General features: G+C 48.5%; 2 protein-coding genes across 15 annotated transcripts in view; one reads left to right on the forward strand and one right to left on the reverse strand.

Annotated features, from left to right (window-relative positions):
• KANSL3 (KAT8 regulatory NSL complex subunit 3) overlaps positions 1-15,526 on the forward strand; it is a 43,779-nt gene extending 28,253 nt beyond the window's left edge. For 7 of the 14 annotated variants that reach the window (XM_025465004.3, XM_025465013.3, XM_025465045.3 and 4 more), the window contains 11 exons: positions 49-249; positions 463-619; positions 2,162-2,239; positions 3,889-4,080; positions 4,673-4,757; positions 5,392-5,519; positions 6,402-6,511; positions 6,923-7,145; positions 7,480-7,613; positions 12,138-12,288; positions 12,994-15,526. In XM_025465004.3, the coding sequence (XP_025320789.1) occupies positions 49-249; positions 463-619; positions 2,162-2,239; positions 3,889-4,080; positions 4,673-4,757; positions 5,392-5,519; positions 6,402-6,511; positions 6,923-7,145; positions 7,480-7,613; positions 12,138-12,281 (1,452 nt within the window). In that variant the 3' untranslated portion in view covers positions 12,282-12,288; positions 12,994-15,526. Of the gene's footprint in view, positions 1-48; positions 250-462; positions 620-2,161; positions 2,240-3,888; positions 4,081-4,672; positions 4,758-5,391; positions 5,520-6,401; positions 6,512-6,922; positions 7,146-7,479; positions 7,614-8,137; positions 8,168-12,137; positions 12,289-12,993 lie in introns of all 14 variants that reach the window. The other 7 variants (XR_004803033.2, XR_007413592.1, XM_035696055.2 and 4 more) reach the window with 7 other exon arrangements.
• Positions 15,527-19,316: 3,790 nt separating this feature from the next.
• OXER1 (oxoeicosanoid receptor 1) lies at positions 19,317-23,883 on the reverse strand. The gene has a single exon (XM_025465108.3). The coding sequence runs from the start codon at positions 21,273-21,275 to the stop codon at positions 20,115-20,117; it is 1,161 nt and encodes a 386-aa protein (XP_025320893.1). The 5' UTR covers positions 21,276-23,883; the 3' UTR covers positions 19,317-20,114.
• Positions 23,884-23,963: the final 80 nt, after the last annotated feature.

Genomic DNA, 23,963 nt, shown 5'->3' on the forward strand with positions numbered 1-23,963 from the left:
TGTTCCCTAGACTGAGGACTTAGCAGTCTGGGCCTCTCTTTACACTAGGATGAGATCGTGGACTTTCTGACTGGAGTGCTGACTCGCGCCGAGGGGCATATGGGCTCTGAGCCTCGGGATCAGGATGCTGAGAAGAAGAAGAAGCCTCGGGATGCAGCCCGCAGAGACTTGGGCTTTGAGGTCCCTGAGCGGGGCAGTCGGCCTGCCTCACCAGCTGCCAAGCTGCCTGCCTCACCCTCAGGCTCAGAGGTGATGCAGGCAGGGAGGGAGCACTTTTGCTAGGGAAGTTAGCTGTGGAGTTGATTCCTTCACTTGCTAGGGATGCTTGTCTGCCTTCCCAGTGCTGTAGTACTTTGAGTTCTAGTGGGGAGGATTTCTGACCAGGGAATTCCAGGGGGACGTGATAATTGGTGGTCAAATCCAAATATCTGGCTCAGCTCTTATCCTTCTCACCCTACCCAGGATCTTTCCAGTGTATCTAGCAGCCCCACCTCAAGTCCCAAGACCAAAGTGACCACAGTGACCTCTGCCCAGAAGTCCAGTCAGATTGGGAGCTCTCAGCTCCTGAAGAGACATGTGCAGCGGACGGAAGCTGTGCTGACCCACAAACAAGCCCAAGGTATAGGCTCCTTGGCCCAGGGGCCCCTCAGTTTATCTTTTAGAGTGATGTCATGTGGTATTTGGAAAGTATTGGCATCTGTAGCTTCTTCCAGGACCATGGGAGAGGCACCCTTTCCCACATTTCTGTCCAGACAAAATTAGGTTGCAATGAATACCAAGGATTGTTTTCAAGGGTAAGACATCACAAAAGGTCTGTGCATTAGTGGAGCTGTATAGTTCCACTAATTATAGCTTTGCTTTGGTGTTCTGGGGAAGTTTGGTTTTATGAGCTGACTACGTGTGTACTTGCCTCAATTTTTTTTTTTTTTCTGACTCCCAATTAGGGAAGCTACTTCTGTTCTAGGCCCTGCCTAGCCACTCCTGCAGTCAGGGCACTATTCAGGTCATGTGGAGAAGGTGATTAGCTTTATTCCTCAGATTCCAGGGCAACTCAGCTGGCATCATGCCCTTTCTTTGTTGTGCCCTTGAAGAGTTAAGGTTCCCACACTGGGACTTTCCGTGAAGTTTGTTGGGGTTTCTCCAGATAGGCTTTAGATTAGTCTGGGAAATGTTTGTATGGTTGAGATCAGAGTCTGGAAAACAGTGTGCTACTGAAGCTATAGAAAAGGGAGTTTTGTGAGCAAGGAAAAAGGAAACCATAGCTCTTCCTCTGCCCCCACTTAGGTCCAGTTGGGCAGCCCCAAGGTAAGGCCTTTTGGGCATTGTGTTTGGTGATGTATCCAGGAGCATGCAGCATCGGAAGTCTCAGGAACTTGGAAAGAGGTAGCACAAGAGCTGGCTGTCAAGTAGAAATATGCAGAGGTGACAGCAAGCTGATCTCACTTCCCCTGTGTTTCTTTCAGTGGAGCCAAAGGGTCAGGACTTAAACTCAGGCCTGTTATGAGGATGTCCTTAAGAGTGGTGCTAACAGGGAACATGTGTGAGTGGATCGTTGAAGGCAAAAAAAAAAAAAAAAAAGCAGGCTGCTAGGGTCCACGTGGGTGGTCTGTGACCTGATCTTCTTAAGCGGTGGCCAGAGCCAAGTTTAGGGTGGGTGATGTTCCAAGAGGCTTTTGATGAACAGAGAGTCAGTGGTCTGCTTGCTTCTGGAGGGGATAATTAGTTGTAAATCTAAGGAATTCTGGAAGGCTGATTGGTGATCTGGGTTAGAAATGGGACCCGGAGTATCATGGCACAGAGCAGCAGCCATAACGCCCTGGCTTTTGTAGGGCTCATAGGCAAGAGGGAATGATTATAGCTAACTTTTACGGAGCCCTGACTACCTGCCATGCCTGTTTATAAAAAAGTTTTCTTGGCACTTGAGTTGCTGTTGCTCATTGAGTCTTGGCAACGGCCCCATGAGCAGGTACATTTATTATTTTCAGTTTATATATGATTCCATGGAGCTGCTAGGAGTCAGGTTTCAAACCCATACAGTAATTCTGGAAAAAGCCCTTGTTGACCATTTCCTAGAACATTTTCATGTCTTTTTCTTATTCCCTTTCCTTTTCTCCTTTCTCTGGCTGGCTATGATTCTGTAATTCTTTCTGATTCATTCCAGCACAGTTTGCTGCTTTTCTGAAACAAAATATGCTGGTGAGGAAAGCTCTTCCTCCCGGCACCTCCTCCTGTCTCTTTGGTGAGTATTGCTCTTCCTCTCATCTTTTCACGCTCTACTCTCTGCTTCTCTCCACTTCTTCCTTGTTTTCTTCCTCATCCTGCCTCTCATTTGTCTCTGGTTTCCTGCTGTTCTTTTCTCTTTTCCTTTTTCTGTCTTCTGATTCTTTTCTTGGCTGACTCCTTTTGCTTACTCCTCCATAGTATTTGCTTTTTCTCCATACTTTGTTTGCCTCTCATGGTTTTTCCTTTTTTGTCTCCTGTGGCTCTTGACTCTGCTTCTCCTGTATGTGCCTGTGGCCTATTGCCTGTGAACCTGAGTTTCCTTGTGTGTTTTTCTCCCTGTGCCTCTGGTTTCCTGCTTCCATCCTGGCCGCTACAAGCACACCAGCCACTTATCAGCATAAAACCTGTAGCTCCTTTCCCTTTTACCTGCCTTCCTATTCTGATTTTAGTCAGTGCATTTATTCCCTAAGCGATTCTTTTAGCTGGTTATACCCTGTGGCCTGGAGTAGCTCTCTGTGGCCCAGGCCAGGAGCCCCATCCCTGCCTGCCATCCTCATAGGACTATTGTTTTCCTCCCCACCCTACCCCTGATTGCCTATGCTAAAAAGAGGGCCTATGGTGGGCTTCTGGTTTTATTTTTATTTTTTTATTTTTTAATTTTTTTTTATTTATTTATGATAGTCACAGAGAAAGAGAGAGAGGCAGAGACATAGGTAGAGAGAGAAGCAGGCTCCATGCACCGGGAGCCCGATGTGGGATTCGATCCCGGGTCTCCAGGATCGCGCCCTGGGCCAAAGGCAGGCGCCAAACCGCTGCGCCACCCAGGGATCCCTGGGCTTCTGGTTTTAAAGAGAAGGGAATCTCTAAGGAAGCCTGAAGGATAACTTCAGATTCCGAGAGGCTTGGTCATGTGCAAGATGAGTATGTTTGATTCTGTGGAGGGGGAAGGCTATGTGTGAACAGTTGGCCTTTCTCTGTACTAGTACAAATGACCTGCGGACTACTTGTGACATGGGCCATTGTTGCCCTGTTGCTTTTGGGCAGGAGCAGTAAAGTTGTCTTGGCTAAGATGCTCCTTTACCTAGTAGCTACTCAAAGCCAGTGTCAATTCCTGGCAATAATTCTTCTTGTTGCCTTCATTTGGCAACCAAACACTCAACCTTGGGCTCTTAGGACAGAGTAGGACTCTGAGAGCCTGTGAAAATCTCCTCTGTAGAGAGGACTGGGTAGTGTGCTCCTCTACTACTGCTTTGTGGGATGTTTCCTGTACCCCAGCTATGTGATGTGGGGTGGGCCTGAAACAGGAAAATTACCACATTGAGTCCAGGAAGCATGGCTTAGGTCCCTTGTAGTGAGTCCTCTGTTGTTTGGCCTTTGGTAGGCAGGGTTAAGGTATCTTCTCCTTTCTTTTTGTTCCCACCAACTCAGAGCCCCCTACCTTCTGTCTCCAGAACAGGATAAGGGATGGGGATGGGGCTATCCTCTGAAAGGGCAAGGTGGCCTTGTACCACAGGTGGGACCTGAGTGAGGTGGGATTGAAGCATTGGCAGTTGCCTTTGAAGTGTGATTTTGTGTGTGACACACAGACATGCCCATGCTGGTGCTGTCAGTGTCTCTCGGGCTTTTTTGGATTGTGGAAGACCTTACCGCAGGTCCATCTCTTAGTTCCCATTTCATCAGAACAAACGGAAGAGGCAGAGAAAGAAGATCTTAGGGTCCAACTGAAGCGCCATCATCCCTCCAGTCCTCTTCCTGGCAGTAAGACCTCCAAGCGACCGAAGATTAAGGTATCCCTTATCTCCCAAGGGGACACAGCTGGAGGGCCTTGTACTCCTTCCCAAGGAGGAGTTCCAGAAGGTGAGTTTTTCTTGGCCTGTTTAAAAAAACTGAGCTGTCTCAAACCACATAACATTACTCTCTTGGTGACTACTTGCTGTACAACTAAGCCTCTGCTTCAGTGTAAGATGTGCCTGGAGCAGAGAGGACATGCGGTAGCACGTGGGACAGACATGGACAGTGACCTGATCTAAGCTAGGATCGGGGAGGCAGAACGAGGATCAGAGGGAGCTCAGGGGTCATTCAAAGTATCATTATATTTTGTTCTTTACCAGTTTCAGTTAAAGATAAGAAAATATTCCAAGGATGCCTGGCTGGCTCAGTTGGTAGGGCATGTGACTCCCAATCTCAGGGTTGTGAGTTTGAGCCCCTGTTGGGTATAGAGATTATTTAAAAATAAAATCTTAAAGTAAATAAATAAAATATACCAGAAAGTTTAAAAAATAGAAGAAAAATAGAACTCTCAACTCTCCCTATTCTACTGTACTTGATCTTCATTTTTCTTTGACCAATCTTTGTCCATAATATTTTGCATTTAGCCTAGGTTGTGAAACTCTGAATAGTAGGGGCCAGCCAGGACTGACTGGTGACCTTGGTGTTTTCTGTTTTGCAGCTGTGGGAGGGAAGCCCATCACCATGACGCTGGGGCAGGCTTCAGCTGGGGCCAAAGAGCTCACAGGGCTTCTCACCACCACCAAGTGAGTCTATTTCTTGGCCTCTCTGGCTCTGTTCCTTTCTTTCTCTTCACCTTTTTCCTGGTTGATTAATCTTTTTTTTTTTTTTTAATTTTTATTTATTTATGATAGTCACAGAGAGAGAGAGAGGCAGAGACATAGGCAGAGGGAGAAGCAGGCTCCATGCACCGGGAGCCTGATGTGGGATTCGATCCCGGGTCTCCAGGATCGCGCCCTGGGCCAAAGGCAGGCGCCAAACCGCTGCGCCACCCAGGGATCCCTTTCCTGGTTGATTTAGTGCTTGGAAAGATGGTGGAGGTTGGATTTTGTCAGTTTGGAAATATGACTTCTTTCTTAGTGGGATCTTTGTCTTTTTTAGGGGGTTAGCTCAGAGGTTTGTTTTGTTTTGTTTGTTTTTTTATTTAAAGTTTGCAGAGCATCCCATAGCTATTGCTTCAAGGTTTGGTTTGAAGTTTTAACTTAAGGCCTGACTTTCAGAAGGACTAGAGACTGAATTCAGAAGGTGGGACAAGGAAACTCTGGGTTCTAGTGTTCATTACTATAAGCGTTGCTGGGCCCCACTCTGAACCCTTCCTATGTTGTCAGGGTCTGTTGCCCTCTAACCTTTGGATAATAGAGCTCCTGTTTTTGTCTCCAGGTCAAGTGCTTCTGAAGGGGGAGTCTCAGCCAGCCCAGCCTCCTCAGTGTCCAGCAGCACAGCACCTGGTGCCTTGCACACACTCCAGAGCCGTCTGGTGGCCACCTCTCCTGGCAGCTCCCTCCCAGGTATCTGGTAGCTCAGCATTCTGAGCCTCCCAGCAAAGTGTCTTTTGGGTTGCTGCTGGAGGTGGTCCTGGGAAAGCAGCTGAATCTAAAGAATGTTCCCCTGAGTTGGCAGGCTTTCATAGAGGCTTGATGTGAAGCTGGAATTAACTTTGAGGTGGGGGAGTTCTTGGTTTTAATATTCACAGCGAGTATATACCCCAGTCTGCAGGTAGTATCTCTTGTACTATAAGGAAGAGAAATAGCTGGTGGGAGATGTGTGTATTGTGTTCATTGTGGTGTTTTTAAACATATCTGATTGCAGAAAACTGGGGATTGTGGTGTACTAGCATTAATAAAACATAAACCGAGGCACCTTTCTGCCTCTGCTTGTCTCCTTGCTTTCACCACCTCACCCTACATATGATGGCTGATTACCTGAGCCCAGAAGGGCCAAGGCTCTGGAGGTGTCCTCTTTTAGGAGGACCTCCCTCTTTGCTTTGTGGCCTCTCGACTGTGTAGTGAAATGAAATCAGGTATTTGGAATTCTTTTGGCTTAAGAAGCTGTCCTTTTCCCTGGAAAGGATGGAATTTAGATTTCTGAAAAGTGGGGTTCAAGCTCTCTTCGGTTTTCCTAAAACTGTCTAAAACATAAGACAGGTGGTTTGGAGCAGGTGGGGATATGTGGAGCAAACCCAAGGCAGTGTGTCTAGCAGAATACTTTTCTTCATGAGGGCATGCAGTGTGCATGCCCAGGGAGCCCTTCCTGGCATCTTTCCGAGAGCACTGGGGATGTCCCAGGAAAAGAGCAGTGGTACTTTAGTTGGCTGTGGAGGGTGGCTGAGTATGGCTGCTCTTGGGATAAGAGATTGAGCCTGTGCTGACATGTGTTATATCCTCTCCTAGGGGCCGCATCAGCCAGCAGCCTCCTTCAAGGCCTCAGCTTCAGCTTGCAGGATATCAGCAGCAAGACCTCTGGCCTCCCAGCAAACCCTTCCCCAGGGCCAGCTCCACAGGTGCACACCTTCCTCCCATGGGTCTGTGCAGGTGTTAGGAGGAGGCCTTCTCAGTTTAATTGGATTTGGCAGGGAAACTGGGTCTGGAGTCTGGGTCAAGACAGCCAGCCTTCTGACTTCACCCCCAAGAGCTACCAAAGGTTAAGGCTCCATCACTACTGTGTGACCTTGGGGAAGTTTTTTGACTTCTCTGTATCTTTATTTCCTTGAATATGTAAAATTAGGGTAATAACAGTATTTCCAAGGTTGTTTTGAGGATTAAGTAAGATAGTATATAGAAAATGTGTGAAAGACTACCTTGCAAGTAGTAGGTGCACAGTATAGGATAGCCTTTAATGCTATGGGCCCTCCACACTTGAATGTTGCTGTTAGGCAATAGCTTCTGATCACCTGGGCTTGTGTGTCCCACAGGCCACCAGCGTGAAGTTGCCCACCCCCATGCAGAGCCTGGGTGCCATCACCACGGGCACCAGCACCATTGTCCGTACCATTCCTGTGGCCACCACTCTCTCCTCCTTGGGAGCCACTCCTGGTGGGAAGCCCACAGCTATCCACCAGCTGCTGACCAATGGGGGCCTTGCTAAGTTGGCAAGCAGCCTCCCCGGCCTGGCTCAGATCTCTAACCAAGCATCAGGTGAGTCTCTCATGACAGCTGTGGGACTCTTAAATATGGGTCTTTCCCTAGGACCTTCCCATCTTATGTGAACAAGACATGTTGTTGAACCCAACTCAGCAGGGTCCTGGTGTTGACCTCAAAGATTCGGCTGTGTAGGTCCATGCCCCAGAGAGGTTGGAAGGACACAGCTATTTCCTGTTGCCTTTTGGACTGACTGATAATGTGGAGCTGACCCAGCCGGGGAGGATACTGAGGCGGGAAGCCAAGGGGTGGGGTGTGATGTGAAGAAATTCTGTAGGAGAAGAAAGTGGAGGCTATGACTAAAACCCTTTCTTCCCCCTCTCTCTGTCAGGGTTGAAGGTCCCTACCACCATTACTCTGACACTGCGTGGCCAACCGAGCCGAATCACTACGCTGAGCCCCATGGGCTCGGGAGCAGCCCCAACAGAAGAGCCCAGCTCCCAGGCTCTGCCCTCCAGCTCACAGGTGAGTCTGCCTGGGAGACTGAGGACATGGGCTCCAATGTTGGGAAATTTGGGGGCCAGCCACCTGGCCAATTGGAGGAGCTGCTGGTGCACTGGACTTGTAGGCGTATCAAATTCAGATATAGACCTGGGGCCTTGTAGCTTTGTGACTTTGAGCAAGCCATGGACCTCTTTGGGTCTCTTCTTCCAAAGCACTCCCTGGGTTGTTGAGAGGGATTAAATATGTAACTGTGTTCGGAGGTGTAGGGGTGCTCAGGATTTCAGTTTTGTTTGCTTTCCCTCTCCATTCCTTTTCTCTTCCATTCTTGGCTTCATCAGTCAGAGGTTGGCGAGGCTAGTTAGTTCATTACAGCCTTTCTTTGACCAGCTGTCCAACATTGTGCTATTCTAGCCATTGGCATTTACTACCATCTCTGTAGAACATGCTAGGTTTCTATCATTCTTAACCACAGAGACCACCAGTTCCTTGTAGCTGATCTGATTTCCATTGTGACCTTTTCATGTAAAATGTTTCTTATCTTAAAGGGTGAACTGAGAGCCACCCCAAGATGAGAGGTAAGAGAAAAAGAGTTGGGAGTCCAGTTGGGTGTGCTTTCCTTAACTATGCAGTTTCAGCCCTGGTCTTCCCTCGTGGGGGTGAGGGTGCTGTGCAGGCTACTGTGACTGAAGGCCTGGTTCTGTTCCCATCACTGCCACCACACCAGTCCTGTTTGTGAGCTGAGGGATGGGCTCCTTACTGACACGTGACAGCTCCCAGCTGTTCCAGACCATCTTCTGGCTCCTCCTCTTTAGAGGAGAATGCAGAGATTGTTCCCTGGCTCTCATTGGGATCATAGTTAGCTCTCCCTACATTTTTTGGAGAAAAGTGGAGGTGTTTTTCTTTATTTACTGTTAATTTTTTTTCTATTACAAAAGTGATTGTACTTATTCTAAATACTTCAAACATTAATGAAATAACATAATTTAGTAAGGGAAAATTTCCCATGATATCGCTCCTAGAGATGATGTACACTATTAATAGTTTGATTTGCATTCTTCTAGATTTTTCTTGCTATTCAAAGTATGCTATTTTACTGGTTTTCTGTTTTGTTTGTATGGTGGTTTTGTTTTGTGTGTTTTTTGTTTTGTTTTGTTTGTTTTTTTTACAAAAATGGGATCACAGAATGTGGACTATTTTGTAACTAGCCTTTGTTTACAACACTTGTTGTGACATGTTTCCCTGTGAGTTACATAGTCACCTATCTTCTTCTTGTCAGTAGCTGCCTCCTGTTTCACTGGGTGGATGTATGAGAGCGTATTTCACCATCTCTTGTTAGATAGAGAGTTAGGCTGTTTTGCTTTTGACACAGAAAATAATGGTTCAGTGAACATCCTTGTTTCTGAACGATTTCTACAGTCTAGAGACTAGTAAGTGGAGGGTACGTGAATCTGACATCTGGCTACTTGCTGGCTCATTGACCTTCAGAGGTTCTGCTGGTTTACAGTTGAAGCCACAATGATGATAATACCTATTTTTTTATGTCTTTGTTAGTTATGGAAATCAGTATTTTAAATTTTATTAATTTGATGGATGAAAAATGAAATTGTTTAAATGTGTATTTTCCTGATTACTTATGAGTTTGTATGTCTTTTATGAATTGCTTATCATATTCTGTCTACTTTCATTTATAGCAACTTTATACATTCAGATGTTAATCTTTTATCTATTACACAAGTTGTGTATTATACTTAAGTCAACTGCTTATCTTTTTTCTTTTTTCTTTCTATTGAAGTATTAAGAGCTTATCTTTGATACTTGTTCTATACATTAAAATTTTTTATGTATTAAATCTTCAAATCTATCCCTTTATAGCTTCAAGTTTTTGTGTCTTAAGAAAGCTCTTCCCTGGGACGCCTGGGTGGCTCAGCAGTTGAGTGTCTGCTTTTGGCTCAGGGCGTGATCCCAGGGTCTAGGATCAAGTCCCGCATTGGGCTCCCTGCAAGCAGCCTGCTTCTCGCTCTCCCTATGTCTCTGCCTCTCTCTGTTTGTCTCTCATGAATAAATAAATAAAATCTTAAAAACAAAAAGCTCTTCGCTTTGCAACAATATAATCTTTTTGTGTTTTCTTTTTTATATATTATTTTTTAAATTGTAAAACATACTTATGTACAGTTTATCATTTTGCCCTTTTTTAGGCTTATAGTTCAGTGGCATTAAGTATATTTATTTTACAACCGTCACCACCATCCATGTCTAGAACTCTCCATCATTCCACACTGAAACTGTTTTTACATTTTCTTATAATGCGTTTGTTTATTTACCTTTAGTTTTTTTAGTCTACTTGGAATTTATTTTTCTATGCTAAGTTAGGTAAGGATCTAACTGTATTGAAGAGTCCATTCATTCTTCCCCTATTCATTTGAAGTCTGCTGTACTTACATTCTCAGTTACTACACATATGTAGGCCTTTTTTTGTACCCCATACCCATCTGTTCTCACTTTAGTTTTATATAATTGTTTGATAATGCAAGTCTTCCAGTTAAGCAAGTGTCAAGTATGTTTCTGGAATCCAGATTCAATAGCTTATCCAATATGTCCTATTCTCTTTTTCATATATACTCCAGTATATTTGTGTTGTGCACACGGAGGAAACAAAACCTAATCAAAAGAGAACAAGAGGGGATCCCTGGGTGGCGCAGCGGTTTGGCGCCTGCCTTTGGCCCAGGGCGCGATCCTGGAGACCCGGGATCGAATCCCACGTCGGGCTCCTGATGCATGGAGCCTGCTTCTCTCTCTGCCTGTGTCTCTGCCTCTCTCTCTCTCTCTCTGTGTGTGTGTGACTATCATAAATAAATAAAAAATTAAAAAAAAAAAAGAACAAGAGAAAAAAAGAAGTCAAGTGTTTCAGAGAGAAAACATATCTACTCTTTGGATTCGCTTTTACTTTACTTAGGATTTTGGTCTCTCTGTGTTTAATGTGAGATTGGCATATACTTTTCTTCCCATCCACCTCTGCTTTTGTGTGAATGTGCTGTCCTTGTTCAGTTGTATAAAGGGGTTAATTCTATCCTTACAGAGTGAGATGGAGGCGTTTTTTTCTCATATTCTAAAACATACAGTGCAGAAATTATGAGTTCCTTGACAGCTTGTTGGAAATTATAAAGCTTTTTTGGACCTATTTGCAGGTAGTCTTGACCTTTGCTGATACCACATTGATGATATGTGTTCAACTAGAACACATATCCCCACCATGTGATACCTTACTCCTTTGTTAGTGGTCCTCTTCAGCTTGCTGCAGCCTGGGGGAGCTAGTTGAGAAGAGGCTAGATAGAGCTCATTGAGAAATCATTTTACATGGGTAAATTGAAGCACAGAATAAAGATCAAGACCTGACTTCTGACCTGGTGGTATTAACTTGAGGGCTTAGTTTTTATAATTACTAGGAGGATTTTAGTGGTGATTCTCTTGTTGCAGAGAAAGGATTATTAGATTAAGATTTTCTGACTCCGAAGTATCTAATGGTTATCTCAGTGTTCATACTACCAGACTGTGTGAAAAGAGCTATGGGTCAGACCCTCTGTCTTTAGCCAGCTGTGCAATCCTGGGCAAAAATCACCTATTCTCTCTGGGTTTTGTTTTTCTTATCTGGTCTAGTGAGGAGGTTGGCTTGAGTTAGTGATTATTGTGGTTGGATTGATTAATAGGAGCTGTCTAGGAATCTCCTCAGACTTTCGGAAGTTGAAATTTTATTTCATATTTTTGTTTTTATTTTTTTAAAGATCTTATTTTTAAGTAATCTCTCCACCCAGCATGGGGCTTGAATTCATAATCCTGAGATTCGAGAGTTGGGATACCTCTACCAACTGAGCCAGCCAGGCGCCCTAGGAAGTTGAATTTTTAAATGTTAAGAAACAAACCACCCATTTATGATGTTTATGAGACAATTGGAAATATGAACATTGGGTAATTGTTAATATTAAGGAATTGTTAACCTTTTTATGTGTGATGATGGTATTTATATTGGAAAAAATAATCCTTTTTTAGTTTTGGGTTGCATACTATGATATGGATAGAATGAAAAAGAAAAAGATTATAAACACTGGCTAGACTTCCCTAAGGTTGTACAAGCACTTAATTATCTGTTTTGTTTCTGGCACTGATAAATATTTACTGTGTGTGTCTTTTACGGAACTGGACTCTTATGTATTCTTTACAGCTGAAAAGCTGTCCGAGAAAGATAAGAGACAGAGACTGTGTTGTGTCCTGCATCAGAGTCCTGAGTATGGACTCCTTGCCTGTGGTCTTTTTCCCCTCGGGTCACACTGTGGTCTGCCCAGCCAGGGGGCATGCATCCCTGCCACCCTCGCAGTGGCCCCTGGGCAGGCAGACTCACTCTCTCAGTTGTATTCCTAATCAGGACAGAGTAATCCTCTGTGTACAGCCCTGCCTTTGGGCAGGGTGAACAAATGTAGACAGATCCTTTAAGGTTTGATTGTCAAACCTTCTCCTGTGCCCTCCATCTTCCCCCATTTTCTGCATTCTCAGAGACCTCTTAGGAATTTTACAAAGGTGAAGTCTAGAAAACTGGAGAAAACCCTGGTGAAAAAAGGCCAACTCTTTCTACCTTACTTTTTTTCCCTAAGCTACGGGGCTCAACAGTTCATGGCATCCAACCTCCGTAACAACTAAAAAATGGGTAAGACCTAAAAACCAATGATCATAGAAAACTTCCCTTCAACTCTGTCACTCTTAACAGTTCGGTCTTTTCCCCTGCATTCTCTTCCTTGCCTTATGCATAATAATAAGAGCTAACCAAAAAATAATAATAATAATAATAATAATAATAAGAGCTAACCTTTGTAGTTGAACTCATTATACTTGAGGTGCTTTATGCAGATCATCTCATTTAATCTCACAACATCCCTGGGGAGTAATGGCTGTCATTACGTTTTGTTTTGTTTTGTTTTGTTTTAAGATTTTATTTATTTATTCATGAGAGACACAGATTGAGAGAGAGAAAGAGAGACAGAGACACAGGCAGAGGGAGAAGCAGGCTCCATGCAGGGAGTGGATCCTGGGTCTCCAGGATCATACCTGGGGCCGAAGGCAGCACTAAACCGCTGAGCCATCCAGCTGCCCTGTCATTACGTTTTATAGATGGGGAAAAAGAGGCTCAGAGAGCATTCATCACTTGCCCTAAAAAGTGGTAGAGGTGGGTCTCTGCAGAGTCCACATTCTGGTAGTCACTTGGCTGCTAGGTCCTTTATGCATTCAGTTTTTTCCCATATCGAGAATTACTTCTTTGGAATAAATTCTCAGGAGTTGGAGTGATTGGGTCAGAGGTCCTGGGTGTGCTAACCTGGCAAAGTTTTAACTCCTATTTCCTCCTTCTCCTGCATAGCGCCTGCCTCCAGGACCCTGAAGATGCCATGCGATATAGCCGCCTTTACCAGGTTGGTGATGGCTGCCGTGCAGTGAGCCCTGGGCACATGTGCTGTCCTGCTAAGCCGTCCACTTGTCTGAAGACCTCTTAAGACCTCCATTTTTGCCTCCCTGCCATCTGTCTTCAGAATGGGCCTCAGGGTCTCATGAAACCATTAGGCTAGGTGATACAGCACCAGCAAGGGGAACACTGTCCTCTGGCATCTATGGGTCTGTGTCCTGGAATCATCAGGTTTCTCTGCAGATCTGGCTGTGCATGAATCAGAGGCACTTCTCCGGCATTAGCTGTGACTTGACCCAAGTAGCAGTGTTGGACTACTCACTACATTTAATAAAGGAGTTCCTTTGGGAAGTCTGTGCTGCCCCCGTGCCAAGTTGGGAGGAGATGTCCACATGCTCTGGGGCTTTCAGGGAGTTAGAATTGAGAGCCTTTTGCTGAGGACCGGATCATCTTGGCCTACCGACAGTTGTGCAGTACCAGAGGGCTGGTTTCGGACATCACTGTTGCTTTCACTGAGCAGCCATGGGAGAATGTGCCCCATGAAGCTTCTCCCTCTTAAGAACCACATCAGATACTGAGTAACCTGCTGAGACCTGGGCATTCCTAAGTTCAAACCCATGATAAAGTAAAGAGGACTGGGCTGTTATCTTTCAATCCCTTTGGTCACTATAGATGGGGAGCAGCTGTTGCCAGGAAGTGAAAGACGGCCTGGCCACTTTCTTTTTTTTTCATCATGGCTTTGGGGATTTCCTGTATTCAGAAAACTTACAGGTCTAGAAAGGCTGAAGAAGAGGAATGGAACAAATGGAAGTGGCTTAAAGGATGTGCCAGTAAGTTCTGTGGAGAAAACTTGGTGCATGAGGCTTTGCACCTAGTATTTAAGGAACTGTTGATTCGATATGGAGATGAGAAGAATTTGCCAAGTTACAGGAAAGAAACCCCAACCCCTGAAATTGCCATCTCCAGTGCTTGGAAGTGAAACGGAAACAGCTAAGTTAACATCTTGGCTGTCCCAGGAAGTTCTGGCATCAGGATGATCAAGGCCATGCTTTAGTGTTTCTATTTCCATTCCATGCACCTTCTTGTCTTCTTGCTTAGAAGTGGGAAGGTTATTGGCATTGACTCTACTGTGTGGGGCTTTTGGTACCAGCCTGAGCCCTGGAGAAGTGATCACTGAAGATGGAGCTCTAAACCCCTCCTTACGTCCTCACAATACTTGTACACCAAAGTAGTTTTAGATTTGGTGTCATACTTGTCCTCCAGATCAGGTTGCCTGCCCTTCCGTACTCTACAATGTTTCCAGTCAAGGTGATAATAAATAGAGCAACCCAGATGTGACTCTAACTCTGTTCAGTATCTGTAGGCAGGAGGGTCCACAGCATGCCATGGCAGTGGTCCAGGGTCCTCACCAGTGGTGTAACATATATGCAAACCAGGCTGTCTGTCTGAAGTCCAGGAGCTTTACCTGCCTGTCTAACTGGAAGCCAGGAGAGAGAACCTCTTGTGTAGGAGTCTAAGACAAGGCAGAAAGGGGTGCTGTGGGCAGGGAGGGGGTATGTGTGATAGACATAGAAAGAGCATCCTGAACACCAGGCCCTCCCTCCCTGACCTGCAGAGCTGGTCTCAGCAGTGATTTGCACAAAATTAGCTTTGTTCTCTCATTAGCTGGTAGGTAACTGTTTTCAGAAATTCATTTAGTAAGTTTGAGGAAGATATGAACTCTGAAAGAGGCATCCGTGGGTCAGGGGTTTAGTAGCTTTACAGGTAGGATTATACAACAATAGAAACCAAGGACAGTAAGACTGAGACTTTGTGAAGCTTTTAGGAATCGTTTAGGACAGGCAGAGGGTCCTGAACAACTCATTCATGGCTTAGGAGTATGGCCTAGACCGTGCTAGAGTGGTTGCTTCTAAAAGATGCTGGCCTAGTCTATGCTGGGGCCAAAGGATAAACTAATGCATTGTCCTGTGTTTGAGTAAACCCTATTATGCTTTCCATGGATGAGGCTTGAGTTGTACACCTTGAAGAAAGCCAAACCTGTAAAGGGGAGTTATAAGAACATTGACTCTTGTTCACCTTGGTGGGACAGGCTAAAGGGGGAGGTGGTTGAAGTCCACAGAGTTATGTTCTTCAACTCCACACTTCTGCACCCAGTCTTTTCGAAATGTGAAAGGAATACCTATCATGAGTCAGACCTGGAGTCCATAACCTCAGAAGGCAATACTACTGGCTGAGAATGTAGAAGGATCAAGAAAGCTTTAGTTAAATTCTTGACATTCAACATGACAGGTGCATGTTGATGCCCTATGGAAGATGTCCTTGTGCTTTAAGAAGAGGTCACTGATGGAGGAAGATCTCCTACCTGTTCTTGGCTCTACCGGTAGAACAGTCTTGGGGTGGGCGAGTTATAGAGCTGAGCTGCTGTCTCGATTCTGTTCTTACATTAGCAAAAACAATTAAAAAAAATAAAAGCAACTTTGGATTTCTTCAACTTGTCTTACATTGACTTCTCATGTTTGTTCTGATAACCACCACTCATTGAAGTGGCACAGAAAATAGAAGCTCAGGTCCTATGGTCATGCCACATAGGGCTCACTGATGCCCTATGCCATGAGGTGGGTACAGGTGAGGAAACAGAGGCACAGAGAAGTCAAACAGCAGGAAGTGACAGAAGCAGAACTACAACCAGGCAGTCTGCTGCCACTGTCCATTCTCTGCACTGTGCTGAGGTTCTGAGATGGGACACAGGAATGGACATTAGCCCAGGAGGTGAGATGATGCCTTCATGTGATCTCTGCAGCCCTGGGGGGTACTCTCAGCTGGGCCTGAGTTAGTAGTTAGGGTCCCTTGCCCTTGGTCCTGAGAGGCTGAAATCCCTTTGTACATCTGTACCTCTACCCGGTCTAGTAAATAAATAAAGATTTGGAGATGAATCAATGAATTCCAACATCCAGATTATTTGTGAACTTATATCCACGACCTATCTTCCTGTTCTTGAATTCCAGGTCTCTCCATTTAGCATTGGGGCCCTCTTTGGGTTGAAGCCATAGTTCTGGTAGACTACTTGGAGTGTCCTAGTGCCCGTGGGCTCATCTTGCTACTGTCTGTTGTAGAGACCGGGTGCTTGCTTTCCCTTCCAACTCTAGTTTTGCTGACTTGGGTGAGTCAGATGAAATGAGAAACAAAGTTTAGATTATTCAAGTGATAACTATAAAGTTTCAGGAGTATAGGATCATAGCAAATTATAATGCAGAAACATTTTTGTTACCTTGTTATCTCCCTCAAGCTTATGTTTTTGTCCTGATGGATGGTTGCAAGAAGCAGAAACCATTCACCACCAACATAGTTTTAAAGGCATGTGCTTTTAGTAGGCATTCAGACAGGGAGCCTGACAGTTTCTGCTACTTGCCTTGTGACGTCAACTGCCGTGCACCTGCCAGGGGCTGGTTTTGATCCTGCCACCACAGGAGTTTGCAGCTATAGGGCCCACTGTGGAGATAACTGGTCTGTCTTTTGGGTCACATTCTGAATGTGGTAAGCCTACTGGGTTGAGCCTGCATTCCTCCCTGTCCCTAACTCTGTGCCCAGGCCATTTCCTCTCTTGTCTCAGCGACCTCCTCATCCTCTCCTGCATGCCAGCTTTTCTCACAGTGCTGTGCCCTGTGCCAGAGATCACTCTTCCCTTTGCTACTTTCCTTATCCTCTGGAATTGAGCTTGTATGCATCACTTTGCTGACACAGGCAGTTAGCTCTTATGTGCTCCTGGCTATGCATTACTACCTCCAAAACATTGGGTTACATTTGATGCATTTGCAGATCAAATCTTTCCCAGAGGGGCGATCCCTGGGTGGCTCAGTGGTTGAGTGCCTGCCTTTGGCCCAGGGTGTGATCCTGGAGACCCCGGATCGAGTCCCGCATCGGGCTCCCTGCATAGAGCCTGCTTCTCCCTCTGCCTGTGTCTCTGCCTCTCTCTCTCTCTGTCTATCATGAATAAATAAAAAATCTTAAAAAAAAAATCTTTCCTAGGCTTGGCCTGGAGAGGTCAAGGTCAAAGTCGGATTATCTGCCTGTGTAGCTTACTGTGTGGCCCTTGGTGGGAGTCCAGTAAATGCTGGATAATGAGTGGCTATGGGCCATCGGCCCAGCTGTGCCTGCTCTCCTCCTGCAGAGAAGTCCACAGAGTAAAGTCCTGGATGCCATTTCTCGTCTTTCAGGGAACATTAGAGAGAAGAGAAGGCCCTGCCCCAAATTCACACAGAATAGTGCAGTTCACCCAAGGGACCAACATGCTGCTTGGAACCCAAATGTAGGAAACGAGGCCTTAACTCAGCCTTCCTCCAGCTTACCAGTTACCACCGTGGGTGCCACCCCCTCTCCCACCTGTGGAAAACCTACACTTCCAACACTGTTTGCCTTCGTCTCCTCCTCCTCCATCCCTTTTCATTCCTTCTCCTCCCTTACCATGTAATAACTACCTTCCTCAGCACTCTGGCATATCAGTTGTTTCCATCTCCAGCCACTGGAGTTGGGTAAGAGCCAGAATCACTGTTCCCACTTGACAGATGGAGAACTAGGTCAGGACCAAGGTTAGGACCAGGGCCTTCCTTGCAGGGAAATGTGGAGGCAGCCTGAATCGCAGCTTCTCTCCCAGGACATCCGGACTCCCTGTGGAGAGTGCTTTGTGAAGGATGGGATGACCCAGCTTGTGAAGGAGGGAGCAGTCCTCAACATTAAAATGAGGGGCAAGGAAGATGCTGAGCAGGTTGGGAGTGGGCCCAAACCCTGACAGGTTTCTACCCCAGGACTCCTCAAGGGGAGAGAGCACTGCACACAAGCCACAGGAACCATTTAGGGGAGTGAGGCAAGGGCAAGTGAGCCCAGGTGCTGAGTGGGTGAGTGAACACAGTGGTGCAGTAGATGAGAAAAAGCCTATGAAGAGAAGATGGTGGAACATGGAGCCCCACTTGCCCATAGGGCCCCCTTGAGCCCAGGCAGTTAGAAATGTGGGAAGAGATGGCACCAGATGGAAAGTGCCTGGTGTTTACAGTGTGTGCTAGCACCCTGGGGTTGGGGCTCCACGAGAAAGTGCGCAGTCCCCAGCCTCCAGTCTTCCTTGGCAGTTACAAATCTCAGGCTGAGGTGGGGTTGGCCCAGACTTGGCTCGCTCCTCCCCACAGCAGAGCGTGGAGAAGTGGAGAGTCCCTAGGAGTGGCTCTTCCAGGGTCAAAGAAGCAACAACAGGAAGGGGGCCGTGGAGGGAAGAGAGACATGAGGGAGACATGAGGAAGCACCTTGCAGGGACCCAGCCAGCACACCCTTGCTTTGAATTCTCTGCTTCTGTCTGAGTTTCTGAGAGCAGCTGGTGAGTTTTCAGAAAAGGAAAGCAGGCTGGAGACGCACCAGGGAGATGGGTCCCAGGATCCATCCAACGTATTGTCCACCAGTCCACCTCCCTCCACCTGACATGTTCCCCATCTTCCACCCCAACATCTGCATTGCTCCTGGTGCCTCCCTCCCTGGGCACAGGTGACTCCTAGGCTTTGGCCTCCATTCCTGAGGACTTCTAACGGGGAGAGTATCCCTGTCTATGATATGAGAGCATTGGATTTAGATTAAAACTCCAAAGGGAATTGGGGAAAGGAGATTTGGTCCCCTTATCAGACCCTCTACCTGAGATCTAGAGGCCTGAGGCTGAGGTGAAGAGTGGAGAACCAGTTCCAGCCCTGTGACTCTGAGGCCCCTGTCCTCTGCCAAGGTCCTGTCCTGGTCAGGTTACAGGCACCACAGGTTCCAAGGCCAGGGAAGGGTACTCGGGGCTGAGGAAAGTCGTGGGAGGGAACCTGAGCTGAGCCAGGAGCCTGACCTGGATGGAGCAGGTAACTTGGTGAAAGAGCTTGTTGTCCCAGGGGAGAGCACGGTGGGTTCTGGGTGCCCTGGGCAAGACCTGAAGGACTGCAGAAGGGGACTGCAGAGAGGCGCAGGGGTCTCCCAGGGATCCAGATGAGCTGCCCTTCCTATGGCCCGGAAAAGCATTCTGCCTAGAAGGATACTGCAGGGCTCCAGGGGCAATGTGGAAGTATGATGTCCTGAGTGGTCTCTTCACTGTCATCAGAGATCCCCTTCATCTTGGGGCACTCACTTTGAATCCTATTGACCCCAGGGCCAGATGGGCCCAAAGACATTTTTTTTGGCTTTTCTTAGAACAGCTGAGGCAAGCTTGCATTTTCTTTCTTTTTTTCTTTCTTTTTTAAGATTTTATTTATTTATTTATTTTATTTTATTTTTTAAGATTTTATTTATTTATTCATAGACACACAGAGAGAGAGGCAGAGACACAGGCAGAGGGAGAAGCAGGCTCCATGCAGGGAGCCCAATGTGGGACTCGAACCCGGGTCTCCAGGATCACACCCCAGGCTGCAGGCGGTGCCAAACCGCTGCGCCACCAGGGCTGCCCAAGATTTTATTTATTGAGAGAGAAAGTGAGAGACATAGGGACCAGATCCCGCGCTGAGCAGGGAGCCCTATGCGGGATGCAGGGGGGCTCCGTCCCAGGACACTGGGATCATGACCTGAGCCAAAGGCAGACACTTAACGACTGAGCCACCCAGGTGCCCCAAGACTGCATTTTCAAAAGGAAGTTAATTAGCATTGAAAGGGAGAATTTGGAGATGGCAGAAAACATGGCTGTCCAATTTCCAAAGCAGGACTTGTGCCCTCACAATCAACCCATTCTGGCCCCTGGACTGGGCAGCCGTGTGGCCCTTGGCCTGGAGTGGAGCTGCCGCAGCCCCTGCCTATCTCCACCTGCCATCGTGCTCTTCCCTGTGCTCTGGGGATGTCGTCTGGGACACACTACTCTGGAAGGTCAAGGCCCTTCCCCTTCCCCTTCCCCTTCCCCTTCCCCTTCCCCTTCCCCTTCCTTCCCTTCCCTTCCCCTGCCACCCACTTGGCTCCTACAGATGTCCAGTTGGTTGAGCACCCTGTGCTGGCAACCTTATCCCTCTAGGTCAGAGCCAGGCCATCCTTACTCCTGCGGCTCCGTTAACCGCCAGTCCTGGGATGGGGGAGAGGGGTGCTTCTTACTCTAGTGGGCCCTCCAGCCGGACCTCCTCCCGTAGCTTGTCCGTAGCCTTCGCCTTCCTGGAGGTCCCCCAGCGCCGGGCGGAGGGCTGGTAGGAGCTCTCGTCACTCGCTGGGCCCTGCCAGCCCTGGGAGAGGCCCAGCAGGGCCCGGGTCTGGCGGAGGAAGCTGGGGCTGGAGAAGCAGTAGAGCACAGGATCCAGGACACTGTTGAGGTAGGTGAAGGCCAGGGAGCCATGGAAGAGCTGTGTGCACACGGCCAGGGCGTGGCAGGCGCGCAGGCGGAAGGCCACCATGGAAGCCAAGCCGAAGATGACGCTGGGCAAGAAGCAGACGGTGTAGACAGCCACCACCACGGCCAGCATGCGCACGGCTCTCTGCGGGCCCGCCTGGCCACCCAGGCTGCGGCGCCAGATGGTAAGCCCGATGCTCACGATGGCAAAGAGGATGAGCGCCAGCGGCAGGAAGAATTCCAACAGGAACAGTGCCTGGTGCCAGCGGACTGAGGCCGAGGGCTTTGCTCCCAGTCGGTAACTGAGGCAGGAGTGGTCGGTGTAGGCGGCCAGGAGCAGGTGCCCGTTGAGGAGCAGGATGCTCCCCCAGAGCCCCGCGGCCACCTTGGCGGCAGCCCACACGGACACCTGGCTCAGCACGTGGTGGGGCCACACCACCTTCAGGTAGCGGTTGAGGGCGATGGCCGTGAGGAAGACCACGCTGGCCGAGCGGTTGGTGGACAGCATGAAGAGGTTGAGCTTGCAGATGGTGGCTCCGAAGCGCCAGTGCTCGTGCAGGAAGTAGTAGTCCACGCGCAGGGGCAGGTTGATGATCAGGAGAAAGTCAGCAACGACCAGGCTGACCAGGAACACCGTGTTGGAAGTCCAGGGCCGCGTGTGGAAGCAGAAGATGAAGAGAGCCAAGCTGTTGCCCAGCAGGCCCAGAACAAACTCCACACCCAGGATTGGCGCCAGGAAGGCAGACACCATGTGGGAGGAGGCTGGGAGGCAGGAACCCAAGGCCTCTCCGGGGGCCCCCAAGTCTGTGGTGAAGGCAGAAGGAGTTGAAGACAGGAGGGGAGGGAGGGAGGGTGGGAGGGAGGCAGGGAGAGTGGAGGGAGGGAGGGAAAGGAGGGGAGAGGAAGAGCTCAGGTTATGAGATTCCATGGGCTGCTTGGGCCATGGACCTGAGAGAAGCTTCCAGGCTTCCTACCCTGCCTCTCGTTCAGGGCAAAGTGGAATGATGCTATCAGCTGGCCACCACAATGACTCAATATCCTGGGGTTTTCATCAGCATCTTTGCAGCCACTGAGAAACACCCAGCATTTCTGTTTACAGGCAAAGGGGAACACCTTCAGCCCTTCTTCCCCTCTTCCTGCCCCTACCACTGAGTGACCTGGCCAGAGAGGTTGCTGAAGGGGGGTGGGGGGAGTCTGTGCTGCCCCTGGCAGAGGAGGAGAACAGGGCTCAGCAGGGGTGAAACAGAGGCCCAGGGAGACCCTGAGGTGGGAGGGAGGCCCAGCTGGGGTGAGGTGGGGAAGAGTGTCCGCAGCCCTGAGGGGTCACACATTTGCTTGCCTGGAGGCTGGAGCTGGTCCTGGCCACCCATAGCTCTCGGCATCACTCAGGCCACCCTATACTCCCTTACTTACCCCCATCATATGGACAGACTGAGCGGCTGCCTCCCTGCCCGCACCAGCCCCGGCAGCAGGGAGTGTGGAGCCAACAGGACATCGTCCCAGTCCAGCCGACACGGGGACCATGGTGCTCACGGCCTCGTGGAATAAGCCTGTTGGCGGCCCGTCAGCCTGCTGTAGTTACTCCCAGATCCCCGGTGGCCTGAAGTCCGTGTGCACCACGAAAGGCCTCCACCCGTGGAGGGCTCCCCTGCCAGTTTCTACTGACCTGGGACCAGGGGCTTCTCCCCCAGACAGAACAATCCTGAGAGCCTCTGAAATGCCCCGTCCACCGTCCGCTCCACCTATCCCCACCCGCCCTTCGCTACAGACAGGGCAGTAGAGGCCAGGGCTGTCTTCAGACAAGACGCAAGTCCTGCTGTCCACTGCGAGGCGTTCTCAGGAGCCCATGGGGCCGCAGGCTCCTGACGACCTGGGACAGCACCAGGGGAGGCTGCAGTTCCAGGCTGTAGGACCTGACAAGACCCGCCTCGCCAGCTGGGCTTTAGGCACAGGGACTGTTGGCCTCTTTCCCTCTCAGAGCCTCTGGGCCTCTCCTCCGTCCTGGACTCCCGTCGGGCCGAGGCTGAGGGAGACAGACTGGGACAGGCTGTGACCACGAGGTGTAGGGTGGTGAGACCACCAACCTGAGCTCTGAATGCAGACAGGCCTTGTTTGGAAAACAGCTGCTTGTTTCCTAAACCTCTTAGGGAATTCTCTAGCACAGAGCTAATGTTCAGAAAAACAGCAGATCTAATTTTCATTATTTTCTCAGGTTAGGTCTGCCCTGGGCACGAGGGACAATCTTGTCTTGTCATGGCTGCCTGGCCCCGTGCAGGGACCTCCCTGGGACATTCCCGTGTCCTCGGCTCCTGCACAGAGCAACACCCTCCTGCAGCCCTAGTTCTCAACAGCCTCTGCCTTCACGTCCTGGGCTGGGGGAATCTGGGGCACCTTGCAGGGTTTCTGGATTAGGAGAGGAATGCCTTAGGGGTGGAGAGGTGGGTGCAGCCCCTGACACCCCTTAGGACGAAAGCCCTTTCAGAAAGCCAGGTTCCCATCTGCCCTCCAGTGGAGCAAATCAAAACAGTGAGCTGCCAGGCTGCAGTGGGGGAAGGCAGGGTGTAGATCCCACCGTTTCCAGAGGAAGCTTTGACTCTAACCGGGGACCTACCCATCCAGATCCAGCTTCCATTACTCGTACATGTGACCCCTTCTGGATTTCTCCCTGAAGTCCCAGGAAACCGAGCTCTGATCTCCACTGTAGGCTCCAGGTTTTGTCTCTACCCACTGCTGCCTCTGGGGCTCCCAGCACTCCTGGACTCCGAAGTGTGCCCAGGAGCCATCTGAGTCTTTGGACACGGCGCCTGTACCTAGCAGGGGAGCAGACATCCGCCCTGCTGCCAGCTTTGGTTATCATGATCTTCATGTGCTAACATGGGTTAACTCGGGGATGGGGTGGATCCTGTGTTTTTAAGTATTTTTGTTTTCTGCAATTAATACACATCACTTTTTGCTGGGAAGAAAACCTAACAGGTGCTATATTTAAAAGTCACATAAGGGCAGCCTGGGTGGCTCAGCGGTTTGGTGCTGCCTTCGGCCTAGGGCGTGATCCTGGTGACCCAGGATGGAGTCCCGCATCGGGCTCCCTGCATGGAGCCTGCTTCCCCCTCTGCCTGTGTCCTTGCCTCTCTCTCTGTCTCTCTCATGAATAAATAAAAAAATAATAAAATAAAATAAAATAAAATAAAATAAAATAAAATAAAATAAAATAAAATAAAATAAATAAAAGTCACATAAAAAGGGCACCTGAGTGGCTCAGTGGTTGAGCATCTCCCTTTGGCCCAAGGCGTGACCCCGGGGTCCTGGGATCTCCCACATCGGGCTCCCCGCTTGGAGCCTGCTTCTCCCTCTGCTAGTATCTCTGCCTCTCTCTCTGTCTCTCATGAATAAGTAAAACCTCTAAAAAAATAAAAGTCACATAAAAAGAATAAATGGGAAAGATCAAGAGTTAGAGGGACGCTATGAGCTGTGCCCCCAGGACATGCACAGGAGTCTGAATGGATGGGCCACACACACAGTGAAGGGAGCCCCCGTTACAAGTAGAGACACCCAATAACAGATGGTCCACATGTCTACATTGACGTGGTGCCCCTGACACACACACACACACACACAC

This window comes from Canis lupus, chromosome 10, assembly GCF_003254725.2.
Source record: "Canis lupus dingo isolate Sandy chromosome 10, ASM325472v2, whole genome shotgun sequence".
NCBI lineage: Eukaryota > Metazoa > Chordata > Mammalia > Carnivora > Canidae > Canis > Canis lupus.

Coding starts and splice junctions, on each gene's coding strand:
- OXER1 (XM_025465108.3), bottom strand. CDS start 21,275: ATGGAATCTCATAACCTGAGCTCTTCCTCTCCCCTCCTTTCCCTCCCT.